Source organism: Neopsephotus bourkii, unplaced genomic scaffold, assembly GCF_033783945.1.
Source record: "Neopsephotus bourkii isolate Nb327-2 ecotype Australia unplaced genomic scaffold, CSIRO-AGI_Nbou_v1 NB_1686, whole genome shotgun sequence".
Taxonomy (NCBI): domain Eukaryota; kingdom Metazoa; phylum Chordata; class Aves; order Psittaciformes; family Psittacidae; genus Neopsephotus; species Neopsephotus bourkii.
The window spans coordinates 598,593-619,713 of record NW_026902160.1 but is presented as its reverse complement, the minus strand read 5'-3'; the positions used below and the strand labels follow the sequence as shown (position 1 = coordinate 619,713).

General features: G+C 37.6%; 1 protein-coding gene across 8 annotated transcripts in view; it reads right to left on the bottom strand.

Annotated features, from left to right (window-relative positions):
* RGS12 (regulator of G protein signaling 12) overlaps positions 1 to 21,121 on the bottom strand; it is a 90,753-nt gene that overhangs the window by 19,028 nt on the left and 50,604 nt on the right. For all 8 annotated transcript variants that reach the window (XM_061376008.1, XM_061376007.1, XM_061376009.1 and 5 more), the window contains 8 exons: positions 18,987 to 19,156; positions 15,523 to 15,615; positions 14,215 to 14,358; positions 9,393 to 9,572; positions 6,145 to 6,298; positions 5,100 to 5,176; positions 3,025 to 3,225; positions 1,971 to 2,044 (listed from right to left, as the gene is read on the bottom strand). In XM_061376008.1, the coding sequence (XP_061231992.1) occupies positions 1,971 to 2,044; positions 3,025 to 3,225; positions 5,100 to 5,176; positions 6,145 to 6,298; positions 9,393 to 9,572; positions 14,215 to 14,358; positions 15,523 to 15,615; positions 18,987 to 19,156 (1,093 nt within the window). The remainder of the gene's footprint in view (positions 1 to 1,970; positions 2,045 to 3,024; positions 3,226 to 5,099; positions 5,177 to 6,144; positions 6,299 to 9,392; positions 9,573 to 14,214; positions 14,359 to 15,522; positions 15,616 to 18,986; positions 19,157 to 21,121) is intronic.

Below are 21,121 nucleotides of genomic sequence, written 5' to 3'. Positions count from 1 at the left end.
ACTATAACAGCATTATAGGCCGAAAACAAAAGAAGGCTTACTACTAACAAAAATCTTTCAGAAAAAAAAATTTACATCATCAGGAGAAATTAAAGTTATTAGTGATTTTGTCCAACACAATTCAATGTAAACCCCATCTTTTCTTTTACACAAATTAAATAGGAGATGTTTAGTCTGATTGACTTTTCCCTTCAACAAGGGACCTGGATAACTGAAACTCTGTCTTTCATATTTTCTCTAAATACAACAGCTACTAAATAGAAATGATCAATTTTAATTATGAACTGGCATTGACACAGAAGTGGCAGACATTCAGGTAACCAAATATACCCACATAAGACTTCTCTTATGTCTGAAAATATCCAAATATTGGAGTATTTTTGTTTACATAGTGTCTACCCACAGAAGGAAACAATGTAGAACATTTTTACATTTTAATTAGCACACAAGTAACATATGGTGCTGCCTACTTACTGTTCCTTTTTAATTTGAAAACTCAACAAACTCACACCTAATAAAAGACTGCTCAATCTCCATTTCAAAATTGAATATGCTATGCTAATATTCATTAACCTGAAGTACCCATACATAGAAATAGCTCTGATTCCTAAAGAAGAGTTATATAAAGGCAAAATGAAGAACACCTGAAAAAATACGTTTTATTAACTTCAAAAGCACAACTCAATAATGTAACAAACATTCTACTTCACAACCTTTCCCTCAAATATTTAGTTCAGGTGTTTTCATGGAACTAGTTTGGGTTTTTAGAATTTAGAAACATTAAAACATTTTCTGGCATTTTGGAAAAAACAGACTATCGGGAAAAACTGCATACTATAAAATATTATATACTACTACTATATAATATACTGAATTATATTATACCCATATCAATGATAATATTATAACATTGATTTAAGATTCAGGGTTACAAAACTTTACTCAGATGAATTTTTATACAATTAGTCTTACTGTAATCTGCCAGTTAGACACATCACTACAGATGTAACTGGATGGGAATATGTAGTCAATTCATATATCCATTTAATATCAAAGCCCTGTTCTTTTATTGTTGCATTTAGGATTAGACTAGGAGACAGGCAGTTTGATTCCCTTTCATTCTTGTGCTGCTTCAAACTACTAAACATGTTTCTTCCTAATGTGGAAGGTCCCTCTGGGCCTCAGATCTGTCCTTCATGCTTGCTCACAACTGCTTCATCTTGAGACATCATAATAATTTAAATACCCCTATAGTGGAATGCTGGCATCAAAATCCCACTTGCATCCAAGACAGCAATCCAGGAAGCTTCCGTTTCCATCATTTTAAAACTCACCATATGTTTCTGTACTCAGTTTGAAATGTCCCTGTAGGACCACATTGATCCTTACCCTAGCTACCCTCATCTGAACTACCTTTTAGAGGTATCTCACCTTTTAGAGGTAATCTCACCATTACCTGTACAGGAAACATTTAGTAGCTGGCTCTAAAACTAAACATATCTGAGGGAATATCGGTGCCTAAATGTAGGCAAGATACTTAACTTAGGCACTTGTGTAACTCAGAGAATCCCCATGCTAAAGGCATCTCTTATATGTGTGTTATTGCAATCTTAAGTAAAAATGGATTTTAACAAAAACTCAAACTGTGAGTTAACAGTGGAAGTCAATCATTTTCAGTAACAAACATTAGGTCACCTTCCTTATTCACTGGGACTTTTTGCTTGATATTAAGACCTATTTCTTCTAATGTCCCTGTACAACGAATAAGAACCTTAGATCCCTTAATGCTGGATTACAATCTAAGATGCTGCATTACATAGCTAATTGGATTTTTTTACTGGATTCAGACAACTTCTTTTCTGCATTAACTGCTGTTTTGTTGCACAGGTAACTGACAATATACTTCAGTGCACTTAAAGAGTAAAATGGAGTGGAAAATGACAGAGGAAGACAGTAATTTTGACTTTTACCGAAATAAAGTGCGTTTTTCTAAACGTAGGTCCCGAGACTCCAGGATGCTACTGTCTTGGTGCAATACAAGTGGCTACAGAGCACATGTCAGGAACAAAAGGAGATAGAGCAAATTAATGTTAAAATATGTTTTAAAAGAACAGCAAAGTGGTTAAAAATTTATTTCAAGTAACTGAAAATTATTAACATAGGCTGTATGCATTCTAGAGGATATTAATTTACAATATGCAACCTGACTAAAGTGTATTTTACTTTATATCATATAGTTGTGAGACAATGACCAAACTTCTATTTCCACAGGACTCAGCGGGTATTCAGGAACTCAATGTTTTAAACCAAGCCTAGGTCCTTCAACTTAAATAAATTATTGCATATAATGATGCATTAGAAAATGTGGCAAGTTAACAATCTTTAAGATTTTTAAAAGACAGGCACATAACTATGCACATACATTGATTTATGTGATTGCAATAATCTAGATTGACTGTAAACACAAATTTAAATTCATAAATGTTTCAAATCCACAGCTTCTCTTTTAATTGGAGGTACTTCTGTTGGAATAAGAGCTATCACACACCACCTTCCCCAACACAGACTGCTGTCTTGGAAAATTTCTTCAGTATTAAAAACCATACCTTATTTCTAGCATTAATTCCTCTCATTCATCTTTGAACTATTGAATTTCATTATGTTTCTTTGCTTTAATAAAGTTTCATCTGCTATGATGCATTTGTTTTCTTTGTGGACACTTTCAATTAAGTACAAGCTAACCATTCCCCTGGACAAGCCACGTGGGCTAGATACCTAAATTAACTTATTATTATAAGGAAATCTTTGTCATCAGCTGCATTCTGCTTTCTGTAGTGTAGATACCACAAGCGATCACAATGACCCACCAGTCCTAGTTTTACTAAAGTTCTTCTTCAATCAACTGGGTTTTCCAGTTTTCCAACAGGTAGAACCATGAGACATGTATTACAATTGAGTACAGACTTTCTTATTCATAAAATAAGTATGGAAGCGATTTTAAAAAAGCACAAGAATATGTGATACCTTATCACCTCCAACTAAAAAGAGGTCCACTGCAGCTATGTTAATGCCATGTTTCTCGCAGACCCCAGAGAGCATCTCTTTGATAGAGAATCCGGATTTCACAGCCATTTTGCTAGACGAACCATCCGGAAGGTTTACGCAGCAGTATTTGGGAGATTTCTCTTTATCTGGTACAAATGCAGGTACTCTTGAGGGTTCAGACTTGACAGGAAAAAGGAAAAAAATGTCACTGCCCAATGGGAAATTTAGGTATATGCATAAACCTTAAGAGTCTGTACAAAGCAACCAAGCCAAGAAGCATACTTTCTACTATGTATATAGTTTAGAAACCCTTCTAAATATCTCAAATGTCAGATAAATTTAAATTCTGGAGGAAAAAATATTTAGGTACAGGTAACAGCACTCCACAAGTCTAAATTTGTTTTAAGAAGAGATGAATTTTTAGATAAAGTGTGCAAAACAGGTTACAAGACTCTCAAACTATAGAACAGAGCTGTTAATCCAAAAGTGCAAGTAAATAAGATCTTATTTAGGTTCCAATAGTGAAGTGTCTATACTTAATAATAACCTTCTGGTGTAAAAATTACTATTGGCACATTGTGATTCAACATTTAAGGAGATGAGGGACACCTTTAAACATCAGGCTCCCCAAACAAATTTCCTCTTCTTTCAACACAATCCGAGTGCTACAAATACACCACAGAGAAATTAAAATATTAAAACAATTTACTTAATGACTGTGTGCCTTTTTTATTAAAGGGAACAAGCACAATGTTATAGGTAAAGGCTAAAGATCACAGCATTAACCTTTACTCTAGAGTAACACTAGAATAATAACACTACTACAAAATATCAAAAGTATCTTTGAAGTGAATTTCTGTTCCATTTTCATAACTTAAAAGGACACTACGGGTTAGATACAAGGAAGAAAATCATTACTATAAGTGCAATGAGGAACTGGATCAGGTTGCCCAGAGAAGCTGTGGCTACCCCATTCCTGTCAAGTCTTCAAGCCCAGGCTGGATGGGGCTTGGAGCAACCTGGTCTAGCGGAAGGTATCCCTGCGCATGGGAGGGGGATTGGAACTGCTTGATCTTTAAGATCACTTCTAACACAAACCAGTCTATGATTCTATGATTGTTGCTTTAGGGAGGCTTCCCATTTTCTGCTTTTTGGGATAAGACTTTTCTGCAACAGAAATAGACATCACTTTGCCATGCTTGCTTCCCTCATCAATATTTGTAGCATAGGCAAAATGACATAGTTGCTAAACTCTAGTTTACTAGAGGGATATCAAGACTAAGAAAAAACTTGTAAAAATTCCCATTTTATAGCCTTTCTCTATATCAACACAGATAAATATTAAATGTTGCACTTATGTTCTACTTTCAATACTGTTTTAATTTTGCATTTCATTAATTTTACACCATCAAGTTATAACTTGATGGTTAGAAATCATGTTATACTGCTTAGAAATGGTTAGTGTTTTTCACCCATTATTTTCCTACCTACTATGACAAAATCAGTGTTTGCAATGAAATCCCCTGCTTCTCTTTTCTCATATTTTAGGAGCATAGTTATGTCATAATGACAAGAATTAAAATTCACAACTTTAAAAGAAACAGAGAGCAAAGAAACACAACATATGCTAGTACCACAGAAATGAGCCTGATACTACTTGCTTACATGCAAAGTAGAGGGAAAGCTTTAACGTGTCGTTCGGAGCAGAATCTCAAAGCTCTAGTAGGTCGAAGAAACTCTATAAAGAGCTACAGTAGCTCCCTTTGAAAAGCAAAGTTTTATTCTGGAATTCTACTGGTGCCCAAAGTTAAGACAAACAAGATACAATGGATACCTTTTGTATAAGCACACAATAAAAAGTGGTATATAAACACAACCCCTGTTACATTTCTAGTATTCTAAAATTGCTTAATATTAAACCTTTCCCTCCCCCTTATCACTTAAAAGTCCTTTCTCAATGTATTACTTCAAAGAAATTACTTCACATTACTTAAATTATAAGTAATTCACTGTTTTCACCACTTCCCCCCTTCTTATTAAGAGCCAGGCATTACCAAGTCAAGACTAGCAGTTGATGACATGGAGCCTTGTGATTCCCGTCTGTATGATAATCCATTAGACTGAAGGGAATCTGTGGAAAGAATCAGCAATCAGTAAAAAGGCTTGGTTTTATTATATATTATAATACAGAAAGCTATTTCAAATACGCTCCTCTGCTCAGAAAAACATTTTTCATTAAAGGAAATATTACCCAATCTTTATACTGTGCAATAAAACAAATGCCTCTGATGTCTTTTCACACGTGAGTATAATGAGAACACTTAAACTATCGATACTGTCAAAGGCATCTTGTGGGTCTGGGCCTATAATAGAAAATAGAGAAGAAGAAACCACAGTAACAATATGGTCCAAATTTAGTGCTTCAGTGGAATTTCTCTATTATTTTTAACTCAATGGAGTTTATGCAAAACTTTCAGTTCTTCCTTTAGAGGCCATGTACAGGTGCTTTCACAGAGGAACTCTTCCTTAAACTCTCACAAAGAGATAAGTAACAAAACAGTAGATTGCAAGGGTTTCCCTAACTCTGACTCTTTGATCATTTTAATCAGGAAAGGTGGAAAACAGGTAGTGAATGTGTTCAAAGTGAGCATACCAGTGTGGTACTAATAAAAGAAAAAAAACAGAGATAATGAAGGAATTTTCAAATAGCTGTAACTATGGCACTATTTGCATACAGAGCTCCTCAACTTCTCTGTAAAGAGCTGTAATTATCTTACTATGAAAACAGTAGCTCTCTGCTTGAAAAAGCATTTTCCAGCACAGAGAAAAGCAGTCTACTGAAAAGCAGTGGAAAAAAAAAGAAACTCTTGAAAGTCGATAAAAATGAATTTAACTATTTTCATACTTTTATCTATTTATTTGTACAACTGCTTCCGCAAAACTTCCAGTGATACTAGCCACACTATGGCCTTCTGACTTGACAGTTTCTTTTCCCTCTGTCACACCCAAGGATGCACTTAGACTGAAAGTAAACATGATGAGATTAGTCACATCTACTGCTGAAACACCTTTGAAACAAAGTGGAACATGATTACTCACCATTTGGATAATCACCATTTTCTCTTCTCTTCTGTGATTTCCCCAAACTCTTACTTCTTGACCATGAGAAAAATGTTCCCCTTTTTTTCTTCTCAGTGTCCTCCTCTCCTGACTCTTCATTTAAAGATCTTCCTGACTTCGATTTACCACTTAACTATCACCAAAACAAAATTAAATCATTGGTTACAGTATCACAGTATCACAGTATCACAGTAGGTTAGAGATTGGAAGGGACCTCAAAAGATCATCTAGTCCAATCCCCCTGCCGGAGCAGGAACACCTAGATAAGGTTACACAGGAACGTGTCCAGGCGGGTCTTGAATGTCTCCAAAGAAGGAGATTCCACAACCTCCCTGGGCAGCCTGTTCCAGTGTTCCGTCACCCTCACTGAGAAGAAGTTTCTTCTCAGGTTTAAGTGGAACCTCTTGTGCTCCAATTTGTATCCATTACCCCTTGTCCTTTCATTGTTTGCCACTGAGAAGAGCCTGGCTCCATCCTCGTGACACTCCCCCTTTATATATTTATATACACTAATAAGGTCACCCCTCAATCTCCTCTTCTCCAAACTGTAGAGACCCAGCTCCCTCAGTCTTTCCTCATAAGGGAGATGCTCCACTCCCTTAATCATCTTAGTTGCCCTGCGCTGGACTCTCTCCAGCAGGTCCCTGTCCTTTTTAAACTGAGGGCCCCAGAACTGGACACAATATTCCAGATGAGGTCTCACCAGGGCAGACTAGAGGGGAAGGAGGACCTCTCTCGACCTACTAACCACCCCCCTTCTAATACACCCCAGGATGCCATTGGCCTTCTTGGCCACAAGGGCACAGTGTCGGCTCATGGTCACCCTGTCGTCCACCAGGACCCCCAGGTCCCTCTCCCCTACACTGCTCTCTAACAGGTCGTTCCCCAGCCTATACTGGAACCTGGGGTTGTTCCTGCCCAGATGCAGGACTCTACACTTTCCCTTGTTATATTTCATCAAGTTATTCCCCGCCCAGCTCTCCAGCCTGTCCAGGTCCCTCTGGATGGCAGCACAGCCTTCTGGCGTGTCGGCCACCCCTCCCAGCTTAGTGTCATCAGCAAACTTGCTGATAGTACACTCAATTCCCTCATCTAAATCGTTAATGAATATATTAAATAATACTGGTCCCAGTACCGACCCTTGAGGCACTCCACTAGATACAGGCCTCCAACTAGACTCCGCCCCATAGACTACAACTCTCTGGCTTCTCTCCTTCAGCCAGTTCACAGTCCACCTCACTACCCGATCATCCAGACCACACTTCCTCAATTTAGCCGCAAGGATGCTGTGGGAGACCGTGTCAAACGCTTTGCTGAAGTCGAGGTAGACCACATCCACCGCTCTACCATCATCCATCCACCGCGTTATTTCCTCATAAAAGGCTACAAGATTGGTCAAGCACGACTTCCCCTTGGTGAAGCCATGTTGACTGCCCCTCATAACCCTCTTATCCTTGATATGCCTTAAGATGGCACCAAGGATAAGGTGTTCCATCACTTTCCCAGGAACAGAGGTGAGGCTAACCGGTCTATAGTTACCCGGGTCCTCCTTCTTGCCCTTTTTGAAGACAGGAGTGACATTTGCTTTCCTCCAGTCCTCAGGCACCTCTCCCGTTTCCCAAGACTTGGTAAAGATGATGGAGAGCGGTCTAGCAATGACCTCAGCCAGTTCCCTCAGCACCCGCGGGTGCATCCCATCTGGACCCATGGATTTATGGATATCCAGATTGCTCAACTGGTCTTTAACCCATTCCTCATCAACTAAGGCAGACCGCTCCGTTGACCTATCTTCATCCGGGGTCTCAGCGGTACAGGGCTCTTCAGGACTGCCTCCAGCAGAGTAGACAGAGACAAAGAAGTCATTCAGTAACTCTGCCATCTCTGTATCTTCTGTCACCAGGGCACCCGTCCCGTTCATCAGCGGGCCTACATTGCCTCTGGTGTTAGTTTTACCTGCCATGTATTTGAAAAAGCTCTTTCTGATGGTTGGATCACAGTTGTAAGTATATTATCTAAAATAAACCTTCACAGTTGTAAGTATATTATCTAAAATAAACCTTCCCACACTTCTTCCCAAAAGAAGAGTGTGATGGTCAGGTTAGCTGTCGTCTTTACCCCACTCACAGGCGTATGTGCCAGCAACCCCCTCAGCAGCAAAAAAACAAAGCTCAAAAAAACCCTCAGTGGAAATAAAAGGAAATACATAGATGGAAATGTGCTACTTGGTAGGGAGCAGAAAACAGTAGCTGGAAACAAGCCATTGAAAGCTCCTGCACATATGAAAGAACTCTCCACAGCTCACCAGTATGCCTAAGTTAATGTGGAAAGACCATTTACCTTGCCTTTAAAACAAAAAAATTCATTTCTGTATTTCAGATAGTTTCCTTAGGCTGTGCTTAAACATGAACTGCATTTAAAGGCAATGAAAAAGTTTTGCTTAACATTTACATGTATAGTCAAAGTATTTATTAGTGCTGAAGAGTACAAATGTCAGGAATGTTTGATATTAGAGTAAACTTGCTTTTAACAAGCTATTCCTGTTAGATTATACAAGCATTCCTTAAAATACTACTTTTAAAAAGGTTCCTAGTCATAAAAATATGTGATAGCAGATGGGCTAATGTGTAGTGATTGACATGAAAAATGCAAAGTTATAATTTACCCATGCAGTTATGTAATACTATGGTGGTATTATCTACATGAAGAAAAAATAAACTCTAAATAACTTCAGGAGATCAGTAATACTACTCGTCTAATTTTAAGCAACTGTATCTGATTTACACAGAGTTATCTTAGTGCAGTGGAGGCTAAGAAATTAAAAAACTATCCTTTGCAAAGGTGAGTTAGATTAGGTTAAGCCTTTCCCCAGTACCTTCTGATAAAATATCTGCTCTCAGCAAAGGTTAAAATATTACATCTTAAGCTCACTGCTCAATCAAAATTATCTTCTAAACTGATGTATTAAAATAATCCTCATTTTTATTTTATTTAAATAATAACAAAGATCTAAAATTATATTCAGGAAGTCCATAGCTAGAAATTCAATTCAAAAGTGTGGATTAAAAGACCTAAATATTTTCCTGTGTACAAAAAGGTTTTGTAATTATATTTGCCAGCACCGCTAAACTAACATTTTTAATGGTTTTTATACATTATCTTTGATTTTCCAAAGAACTTTAAAAACATTACTGAAGAACATAGTTTTCAGGTAAGAATAAAAAGGTAACCTTTTTTGGTGTTGTGACACTGGACTTCTCTGAACTGATGCTGTGTTTAGAGGTGGGGCTGCTGGGAACATGCTGCGGATCTGGAAGAGGACGACCTTCGACTTCAGCTAAGATGCATTCTTGGTAAAGTGGAGATTTGAGAAAGCGAGTATAGCTATCAAACTTCATCAGGTTAAATATCTGAAATGAAAATGCAGTGGATAATGGTTACATAAGCTCAACTAACATCAAGAAAATGAGGCTATTTTGCAAATGCAAACTCCCACAAAATTAGGACATAACGATTCTGCTGTAAACAGCAGTAGGTGTGACTTTGTTTAGACCTCGTTAAATACACCGCACCAGTTTAAAGTGAAACATAATATGATGATTTGGGTGCTGGTTGATGAGAAAATGAACATGAGCCGGCAGTCTGCGCTTGCAGCCCAGAAAGCCAACCGTATCCTGGGCTGCATCAAAAGGAGCGTGACCAGCAGGTCAAAGGAGGTGATCCTGCCCCTTTACTCTGCTCTCATGAGACCTCACTTGGAGTATTGTGTGCAGTTCTGGTGTCCTCAACATAAAAAGGACATGGAAATGTTGGAACAAGTCCAGAGGAGGGCCACGAGAATGATCAGGGGACTGGAGCACCTCCTGTATGAAGATTGGCTGAGAAAGTTGGGGCTGTTCAGCCTGGAGAAGAGAAGGCTGCGTGGATACCTCATAGCAGCCTTCCAGTATCTGAAGGGGGCCTATAGGGATTCTGGGGAGGGACTCTTCATTAGGGACTGCAGAGATAGGACAAGGGGTAATGGGTTCAAACTTAAACAGGGGAAGTTTAGATTGGATATAAGGAGGAAATTCTTTCCTGTTAGGGTGGTGAGGCACTGGAATGGGTTGCCCAGGGAGGCTGTGAATGCTTCATCCCTGGCAGTGTTCAAGGCCAGGTTGGAGGAGACCTTGGGTGATATGGTTTAGAGTGAGGTGTCCCTGCCCATGGCAAGGGGGTTGGAACTTGATGATCTTAAGGTCCTTTCCAACCCTAATTATTCTATGATTCTATGATCTATTCCTTAAGCGCAGGTTCAGAAAAATGTTATGTTTTGTGCAAAGCGCATGAGAAGCTGAGAGCTGTACTAATGCAAAGTTCATGTGCCCAATCATAATGAAAACCAGAACATCTTTGGAAGATTCAATTATCAAGGTGATGTAAAATCAAGACCCTGCAAAAGAACAGTTTACATAAAATGGCTGCTCTGGGCAAAACCAACATTTGTCTTTAACTACATAGGAAGGAAGCAGCACTACACCAGTCCTGGAGCAAATGTCTGAGGCTAATTCAACCAAAGCTAACTTCATGAAAGTGAAGGAAGAAAAGTTTTCTCTTAAATGCTAAACAGTGTTTAAATTTCTTGTTCCAGTTTCAAACCTGTTATTTTAAGTGAATCCATAGTTCTACCTTTATATGCTCTCCAATGATTCACTTGATCTGAAAAAACAGTATGAATGCCACCTTCTTTAGACATGAAAATCAAATAAAGTTATAGGCAACACAACTGTTCATGGCATTCCCAAGAGTCTACAGGGAAGTCACAGTAGGGCAGTTGCTGATGGAAATCATTCTTCAGATTGTGCAAAGACACCGTTCTCAACAAGCATTAGTCCAAAACTTTTCTGGCAGATAGCAAGATGGCACAGAGATAATTTGATCCTGCAGCATCACAGAAACCTATTCAGACTGAATGCTGACTTCCACAATCTTGCCTTCCCCCTATATATTCCCATTTCCTGTCATGTTTGTTGGGCTTTTTAATGCACTGTTTTCTGCATGGTAAGCTGTGGAAAAAATACTTCTGTAGGGTTAGTTTTACCAGCATAACCTGCTGGAACAGCTTGGCACAAAGTCTGATGTGTCCTCAATGAAGTATCAAATTGATAATCCAGTGTCAAAGATGTCCCACTTAAAAAACTGCTCACAAAGGGGAATTGCTCTCTCATGCTATGAAAACTAAGATCTTTCTCTGACTACAGGTACACAGGCAGAACTGGAAAAGGCAACTACAGAACACAAGCAGTCTTCAGGGCACTGCTCAACAAATTATTCAGATAGATTTGAAAAATTTGTGTTCTGCTGATTTGAAAGAATAATACTGTGGTGTATTGCCAAAACAACATTAAATACAGAGAGGTAACTACAGGACATCAGAAAGCTTCAATCTCAAGGACCCACTGATGCACTGCAGATGCAAGGTTATTGGGGAAAAATGGTATGAAAAATGCAAACACTAAAACAGATGCAAAACCCAGCGTAACTGAAAAATACAAAAGATTTCACCTTTTTTGAGGTTTTAAGAAAATTAAACTTAGAGGTTGCACTCCTCAACAAATAATTGTATTTTAAGCTAAATGCAATTTGTGACCCCAAAATATGATTTGATTCCACAGTACAGGTGTGGAACGAATACCTTAAATTAAATACAGTTTCAGGATGAAAACCAAATCTTTTCAGAGTTACTTCCTGTCACAGAGTCTAGCACCAGAAGATGATAAAATTATTATTCCATGTTAGGTCAGAAGAATAAAGGAAAGCAATTGCAGAGAACTAAGAGACAGAGTTACTGTAGAGGTGAAGTCTGCAGAGTAAGCGTAAGTAATACAGTAAAAACATTCCAACCTTTGAACTTTCCTGGACAGATTGATGACAGGTTAACTATATAAGTATATTACCTTGAGCTGATCATCATCTGCCCTAGTATGTTGTTAGCCCACACTACATCCCCAATTTCCTATATTTAGCACTATTATTAGGATTATTTGGAAAAAAATCTAGCAGATGCTATTTCTTGTCTTAGAAATGAGAAAAAGAAATGTATCTTAAAAAATCATTTGAACTTTATACATAAGCAAGGGTAGAAAAGTATACATACACACCTATGCAACTCTACATGAAGTAAATGATTTTTATTCTTTTTTTATTATTATTATTCTTAGTATCTTCCAGTGGCCTACACTGTCTTGCATCTGGAAACACTCAAAATGCTTGTTCTTTTCCTCAGAAACAGTGAAATCCTAACCAGGTGTTTTGGCTGCATCCACACGGTCATATTACAACACTGCTGATAGGATCAAGGGCAAATTTGTCGGGCTATGGACAGAAAGCAGCTTCTAGCAACATTTCCAACAGGCAGAGCTTGAGAGATAACAGCCTCAGCAACGCTTTCCAAAGCACTTTCCCACACACACTTCTGTAAATCCACAACAGCCCTACAGCAACACTCCCTATTCTCAAGCATCATAAACACCCGATGACCACCTCAGGTCACTCTATGCTCACCACTGAAATCTAAAAGCTCTTGTCAAAGACCACAAATGTATAGCTTTTGCATTATGAAGATGGTGTCGCCACCATGACTTTTTTCCCTTAGTGAAACCAAGATATTAAGGGCCATCAAGATTGCTGATGACTCAGCACTGACCTCAGCCAGGCAACACAGCACTAGTAAATCAGCTGGCACACACAGCTCCAAGTCCACTTCGGCAGAAATAACTCTCATTCTGCTTCACCTAATTTTACACTGTGAGGACCAGGTTTGACTGAGGGTTCTGATGGGAGAACTACAGAGGCATTGACAATTTCAGATAAGCGTGTCAGGTCCACACAAGCTACGTGGCTGGGATTAGACCCACAGCAGCACTTCAACATCAGCATTTTCACCCAGCACATGAGCCCTCCAACCTAAGGACAAGGGGTTTTCAAAGAAGGAAGAAAACGTGCCTCAGTGCAGCCACCATGCTCATAAGAACACTTTCTGCTCCACCAAACAATTCAGGTACAGGCTCCACAAAACCAAGATGAAGAGTGCACAAAAGAATGTCTGTGAAGATTGTGGCTGGTAATTCACAGACGCCTCAGGCCTTGGTAGGCAAACTGGGGGTAGTTGTAGTGCTAGAAGCTACTAAACCAGCAATTAGACCTACCTTTCTATCTCCACAGATGTAGGGAGGTACTATAACCACCTGCTCAGATTGCCTCAAAAGCATGTGATCTGATGCTGCACAAAGACTAAGATTGTGACCTGCTTCATTTATGCAGATTTATCTGCATAACTGAATTATAATTTATAGATTTATATAATCTATAATTATAAAATTATAGATTTATGTAGTTAAATCTATATTCTAGATGTCTAAATAACATGATCTCAAAATTATTTCTACTAATAAAATGTTAGGGTGGGGGAGTTACCAATGAGATTACTTAGGAGAATAAAGAAGAAACTTAAATTCTACAGAAAATGTACAATTTATCCTGTTGTTACATAACTGTTCTCTTCTGAACATTAATATACATCCACTTCAGAGGTCTTTAGACACCAGCAGTTTTAACAAGCTCTTTGTCTAACAGTTCTATTAAAGCTTAAGGGAAGGACTCCCTTAACACAACAGACATATTTTACAAACCGCTTTGACCCAAATTAAACACTATTTGTGTAAACAACTGTCCACTACAGAAATGAATACGCAACCGTATGCAAACACCATATGCAATGGTGTTGCAACACATGGAATTATTTACTTGCACTAAACCTTCATTTCAATAATAGCATTTTTCATATTATTTTTTAGTTAACAGCAATTTTCTACACATATACAAAAAGAAGTCAAGCAGCTTTCCATTATACAGCTTTTTTCTATTCTAACAGGACCTATATCATCTTCACTGCAATGTATTTTATACACAGTAATACATACAGCATCTGAAACTACTTTTACTGATTTTAAAGTACTTCAAAGTAAAAGATAATTGACATAACTGTACAGCAGTCACATTTTGTATGGTTACCTGAAGTTGCTGTTCCTTGAACATATCAGGATGTGGAGAATTGAGAATATCATCTGCCAACTGTGCCTGGCTATCAATATTAACAGGGGTTGTAGCTTTGCTACACAAGAACTTACTGAAGATCTCCCGAGCTCTGTAAGAAAGCTACAGAAAATAAATGTTAAATGTATGTTTGCTTTAAAACCATATTTTTAGACAGGCATTTCTTACACTGATATATTCCACCCAAATATACACAGCCATTCCAGTTTCCTTTATATATAAGCATTTTTTACTTAACAGCTTTTGCTAGTTTAGGCATACAAATACGGTTTTCCCTTTAAAAGTACAAATATTCATTAAATATTTCTTAAGCAGTAAAAGTGGCCATCTAAATAAAACATCAAATTATCAAACTATGAAAACAATAAAAATGAAGCAATCAAATGCTGTTTGAGCAGGGAGAACAGATTTTTTTTAGATTTTAGACCTTTTACATAACAGTTACTATTTAAATAAATCGTCTGAGCTTCAAATTCTTGAAGTTAGAAAGAGGTAAGTATACAGAAGAATGTTTACGGTAAAAAACATTCATGTTCTATCTTTACCTTGTTTACTTTGAAACACCCACATTCAGGATATGGTGAGAAAAAAAAACCTCACCAAACCTAGCTCAGAGTCCTTAAGGCTGGTGTTCAGAAAATACAGCTAGAAGACAGAAGAAAGTAGGGGAAAAGCCTCAGTGGACCACAGAAGAGCAAAGAGGAATATGGAAAATGTATTTCCACAGTGTAAACCTGACTAGATATGGCTGTGACGTAGACAGAAGCGTTGCCAACCTGCACATGATACAAACTTCACTAAAACTGTCTGACCAATGTAGGACTATCTTAAAAGGATAAGATGGAGATTCTCATAACTTGTGAACAAATATGATTACACTTACGACAGCAGGTACAGCTAAGTTAGTTATAAACACAGTATCTTGGCTATTAAAGACAGTCTAGCTGAAAAAGCACAAGAGGCTAATTTCTACCTCTTTGAGACGTTAAATTAACTTGCTTTGCAGTCCCTTGCGCTGGGCAACTGCAGCTAGCCATTTTTCAACACCCAGTAAACCTTAGCTCATTTTTACAGAGCTAACTCCACACTGCACTGTGGTCTAAACATATCAAACATCTTCAACTTGGGACAGTACTCCCACGGGACTGAGAAAAGGAGACTGAGGCTCCAACCCTATTTTAGTGAAGGCACAGTACAAAGACCAAGCAGAGCTCCAATAATTTCAATAATCTTGAAGAAGCCACATCATGTACAACACTGACTTACCTCTTTTTTATCATGTGCAGGTACATGGTTAAAATATTCACAGGCCTGCCAAAATAAAATATTTTCTTCACTAAATTCTTTCCGTAGAAATTCCTAGAGGAAAAAAATGAATAGATGTCTCAGAGGAACGTTCCTTGCCATTTCAAGTGACATATTTATAATGCTTGGTAAGTTTGCATAAAAGTGACATTTCAGTCAGTATCACACTCCAGTTTTCTTCTAAAGTAAAAGTCGATGCCTATTCGATATAAGCCTAGTGCCTCTCCTCTTTCTGATTTCTTTTTAAATGTATATGACTGAGGAGAATCCATGAAGTAGCAATCAAATCATTTGCACGTATAAAGACAAAGTTTGAAACTTTGTGTTAAGTAGTATATAAACTATCATAGAATCATAGATTCATAGAATAGTTAGGGTTAGAAAGGACCTTAAGATCATTTAGTTCCAACCCCCAAACTAGTGAATGAACTTTTAATATAAATTTAAGTAATTTATAAAACATTTCAAAGTTACACTATAAAACAGCTATCTTTAACTGCTGTCCTCCTAGTAAAATAGAGTAGGTATTTATCAAGCAGTGCCTATAATCAATCCTGTATGTATTAATGTTTTTCTGCATCACACGGCAACTACAAAAAGTCTTGTAGCACTGCTTGCTGATGTGGTTACATGGGTTCACTTTGGAAAATATACACTTAGTGGGGAAAAGAAATACCCAACACCCAGGACAACACAATAATCAGGACATTTATATGGGACTCCATTCAGCTGGGAAATTGTATAACCACAAATTGCCCCGATTCAGTTCTGTATAATATGATATTTTCTCATCATATGTCTCTTGAAAGTGTTTTAACCACTGGGGCCAAGAGGGTAAAGAAAAAATACAACTTGGTTGCCTAAAAATATTATCTAGGCACTCATGAAATTGGAACAGAGCTTGTTTGTACTTCAGAACTTTAGGTATCAGTGCTTCATTGGAAATACTAAGTCAGCCTGCAAGGCACAACCTTCTTTCAGGTGTCACACCGGTATTACTCAAGCTTCCTTAACATCCAAGGAAGTCTCAGAATGAAGTGTAAGGGGAATCTTTGCAAAAATACTTAAAACTTATTTTTATTTACGCTTTTAAGATTTGCATGGAGTCCAACTGTTGGAAAGCAACAAAGGAACTAAAACACAGGGTTTTAAATCTACTAGCAAGCTCTCAATTTAAACCAAAAGCTCTTCATGTACCTAACCTGAGACAGCAAATGTACTAAAGACAATCCAGAGGCGTCAGGGGAAATTTCTTCATTTTGCATAAAATTACAGATTAAAAGAGAATTAAATTAGTGAGCAGGAATTGGAACTCAACTGCCTACATCCTCACTCAGCACCTTCACTATGAAACTACAATCTCCTGCTTGCTTTCTTTAAGGCCACATGATTTGAGCACAGCTGGCTGTACAATTCAGCTTCATCAAGAAGACTGAGTGGTGCCCCTGTTGGAACATTATGTAGTAGCCTAGCAGTTGTCACACATGGCTGGGAAGCTGGAGATGTTGTTCTGAACCACTTGAGGAGGGAACTTGCAATCAAGTCTCTCGCTTCCCGGATGACTGCTCTAATCACCAAACTATTATGCAAAATGCGAGTATTTGCAAAACATGCAAAATCTGTTCTTCTTAGAGAGTATTTCCTGCTCTGTGACAAAGCTGTCCTCAGGAAAGGCCTATGCTGAATCCCAAATGCACCAAGATGCTTGCTATGCAATTGTGAATTAAATGCTGATGCTTCAATGTTCTTGAATATTGGCACAAATCTGTAACTGTGCAGTGTTACAATAGTCAGGTTGCAAGCGAATCTAAGCAATGGCTCTGGATTTCCACCCAGCCTTAAGAAAATGGTGGTGCACGCAATAGATTTCAACATTCCCTAATTGTTTTTTAAATTGGGTATTTAACACATGCACTTTTGCAATGTTTATAATTTCTAGTTAGAATAAAATAGGGTAAAAAAGTTAAACTTCCTGAATATCTGAGGTTGCCTTCTGCTGAAATGAAATGTAACTTTAACCTTTCAGTACGCAAATTTAATCAAAGGACATTAGCTACTTTCTCATTATTTAATTCAAGTTTTGAACTTTCATAGGACTGAAAAATTACTGCAGCTATTTCTAAAGTGCACATAAGTAAGTTTACTGATGGCTTAAAAGTAACTAGAAAAGACAACTAAATTTTCAGTAGTGCTGCCACAAACCACATCATGTTTCAGGTGAACTTTAACTTCAGATCAGAATTGGAATTTTTCTTTCAGTCTGATGAGAAGTCTCAGATCTAAGCAAAAATACTAATAATTCTTGGGCTACTCTGCTACGAAAAATTAAGAGACAGGGAATATAATATCTAGGACATATTATTTGCTTTCATCATCTCTGTTTTCTCAAACAGATGTTCACTGCTAATGTGTTCTTTGGGTCCCCATGCCAGTAATGATGGAAGTCTGCTTATTAATCATTTTGATATTGAAATACTTTTATACCAAGTAAAGGAATCTTTCTGGACTACTGCAGGTTCCAATAATCTACATCTACACCACAGGTTCCTTTACATTCTCTCTGTGAAAACCATTTTGGCAGAACAAGCTGTCCTTGTGCAACACATTTGGGACCTACAATATACTCCCCAGAACAACAATGCAAAAGTATATACACTTTAATTTCCTTACATATCATAGAATTATAGAATATTTAGGGTTGTAAAGGACCTTAAGATCAACTAGTTCCAACCCCCCTGCATGGGCTGGGACACCTCCCACTAAACCATGCCACCAAATATAAAACAGATCATGGTATTTACAACTTCATAAATGTGCTGTGAAGAAGCTTAATTTATATTTTGCAAATACTCAGCACTATCCTGCAAGCTGCAGCTTTAACAATGCTTTTAGCTACCATGATTGTTTTCAGAAAATATTTCTAAAAGCATTTTGCAGTAACAGAAGCAACTGTACCACTGAAAAAAGTCTTCTATCTGGCTTCTGAGATTTCAGTAGGTAAATGTGAAAATATTACCAAGTCTTGGGAAACTACGGGAAACTACTGAAACTGCTGCCTTTTTTTTTTTTTTTGTACAAAGGCTATACAAATACAAATTACATACAAATACAAATACAACAAAATGTAACTGCTTTACAAAACAGGGAAGCTTTCTAAAAGCTTAGGTACGAAGCACAATATAGATTCCTTTTTCATCTGACTTTCACCATTCAGAAATGTATAGCAATATGTGTATCACTATGAACTCTTATTTAACTGTGAATGAGTTCAAACTTTGAAACATGCTCAGATAACTATGTTAAGAATGAACTCCTATCTCTTGTCCTATGCAAGGATGGTGCCAGGAAAGAAGAAAGAATACAGGAAGATTACCGCAGCAGTATTAGGTATTTTGAAAGGCATCTTATGGTCTCTCAAAACTTACCGAGAAATACTTAACACCAATAGGATCCTGAAGAAGACGCTCAAATGAAACAGCCCAGCTTGCAACTCTTCTTTCTTGAAGTCGTCGACAGCTCTGTACACTGGGAAGACTAGCATTGCTACTGAGGCTGTTTTCACTGATGCAGTCTTTTAGATCAGTACTATTCAGCTCTGATAGAAAGAATGAACAAATCTGTCAATAATGGATTACTCACTTTTACTCTTCAGCATTGTTTACTGGATTTAATGCACCTCACGCTCAAGCTCACAGTAGTGCAGACTTCAAAATATCCCTCCCCTCTTTTATTAGGAGCATCAGCATAGAAAAAACAACCCAAAACATCTCTCAATTTTCTTCTGTTCCACTGCAAAGAAAATCAAATGAGTGTCTTCAAAGCAATCCCCTGCCAGAAGCAAAAGGGGCAGGAACAAAAAGGAAATCTTTTTTTCTTGTTTCGCAAAATAAATTTGTGCTTACAGTCCTCACCCTGTGGACTGCACCAAGGAAGGCAGACCTTCCCTTAAACAGGAACTCTGAACTTTTTCATGGAAACAAAAGACTTCTGTTAAATACTGAAAATTTAGGAAAAGAGTCAACTACAGAAAAGGACGCTAAGGAAAATGAGATAGTAACAGCTGCTTTCCTCATCCACAGTAAGTAGAGGTATCAATTTATTCTGATTTCTGATAAGAACAGGAATCTGTGAATCCCTTCCAGACTCAACCTAACATAGTGCAATGGTCTAGGGGTTGGAAGCTGAGAAACGACCAGATTCTTTAGATCTTGACAAAAACAAAAGTACTTTTTTTTTATTCTGAAAACAAACTAACAAGAACCCGCAGAGAATTCAGGAAAAGACAACCTCGTGCAGCAGCCTAACTAATAATTTCAAGTGTTAACCCCAGATCATCTTTATCACATACAAGTAGACAGAACACGCACAAACATATTCTTAAAGTGACCACCTGCTCATGAAAGTGCAAAAGTGAAAGAAACGGATGCTCTAAGTAGAACGATCTGTAGACAATATGCTCCTATTCACAAATTTGCTACTTGTTTGTTGCATGACCTTTTACAAACCACCATTCTCCCCATCTCTTGGTAAACCCAAGCGTAAAACTGCTATAGTTGTACTCGCACACAGAGGTAAACTGAGGTTTAATTAATTCTGAAGACACAATTAAATAAAGCCCTGAGCTATCTACTGTAAGGGTGGTGAGGCACTGGAATGGGTTGCATAGGGAAGCTGTGAATGCTCCATCCCTGGCAGTGTTCAAGGCCAGGTGGGACAGAGACCTGGGGGACATGGTTTAGTGTGAGGTGTCCCTGCCCATGGCAGAGGGGGTGGAACTAGATGATCTTAAGGTCCTTTCCAACCCTAACTATTCTATGATTCTATGTTTTGATCTCATAATGGACCCTGCTTTGAGCAGGAGAGGTTGCACTAGAGATACCAAACTGGATGTGATTCTGCAATGATGGGATTAAAAAAATGCAGCTATTAAATTATTTGAAAAATTAGTAGTAATTGATGTGAGAAAATAATATGCTCAAGTAAAATAGGTGGTATCTTCAATTGTTGTATACCAAATGGAAAAGCAAATGTATAGCTTGCTATAAATGTAAACTGATTGAGAAAGCTGAATTCACAACCAGTAAGAAATGGCCTGTTCTTCGCAGGAACATTTTTTATTGGTATTTATCTCCCTCAGTTAATTACCTAGACTAACTAAAGCAAGGAGTAATTTCACCAAATTATTACTTTATAAGACCTCCTGAGATCTCATTTTCTTCTATATATATAGTTACATACATATATTCAAAGCTCTTCACATTTCCAACTTCTATGTTACGAAGCACTACTACATAGAATGTTTTGTATACCTCCCTAGAAGTGTAAATTTTGATGAAAGGACCATTCAAAGATATAAGATTAGGGGAAAAGTTATAAAATAGTTGTAAAGATAAGATATTTAAAAACAAAAAACTTCTGAAATTTCATTTTTAAATTTATCCCATAGCTCGCAAATATTTACTAAGATGTAAGAGTCAACTACTGAGAATTTCTATGAGCAAAGCTGTTCTTGAAGACAAAGATACAGAATTGGATTAAGGAAGAATGAAAACATAACTTT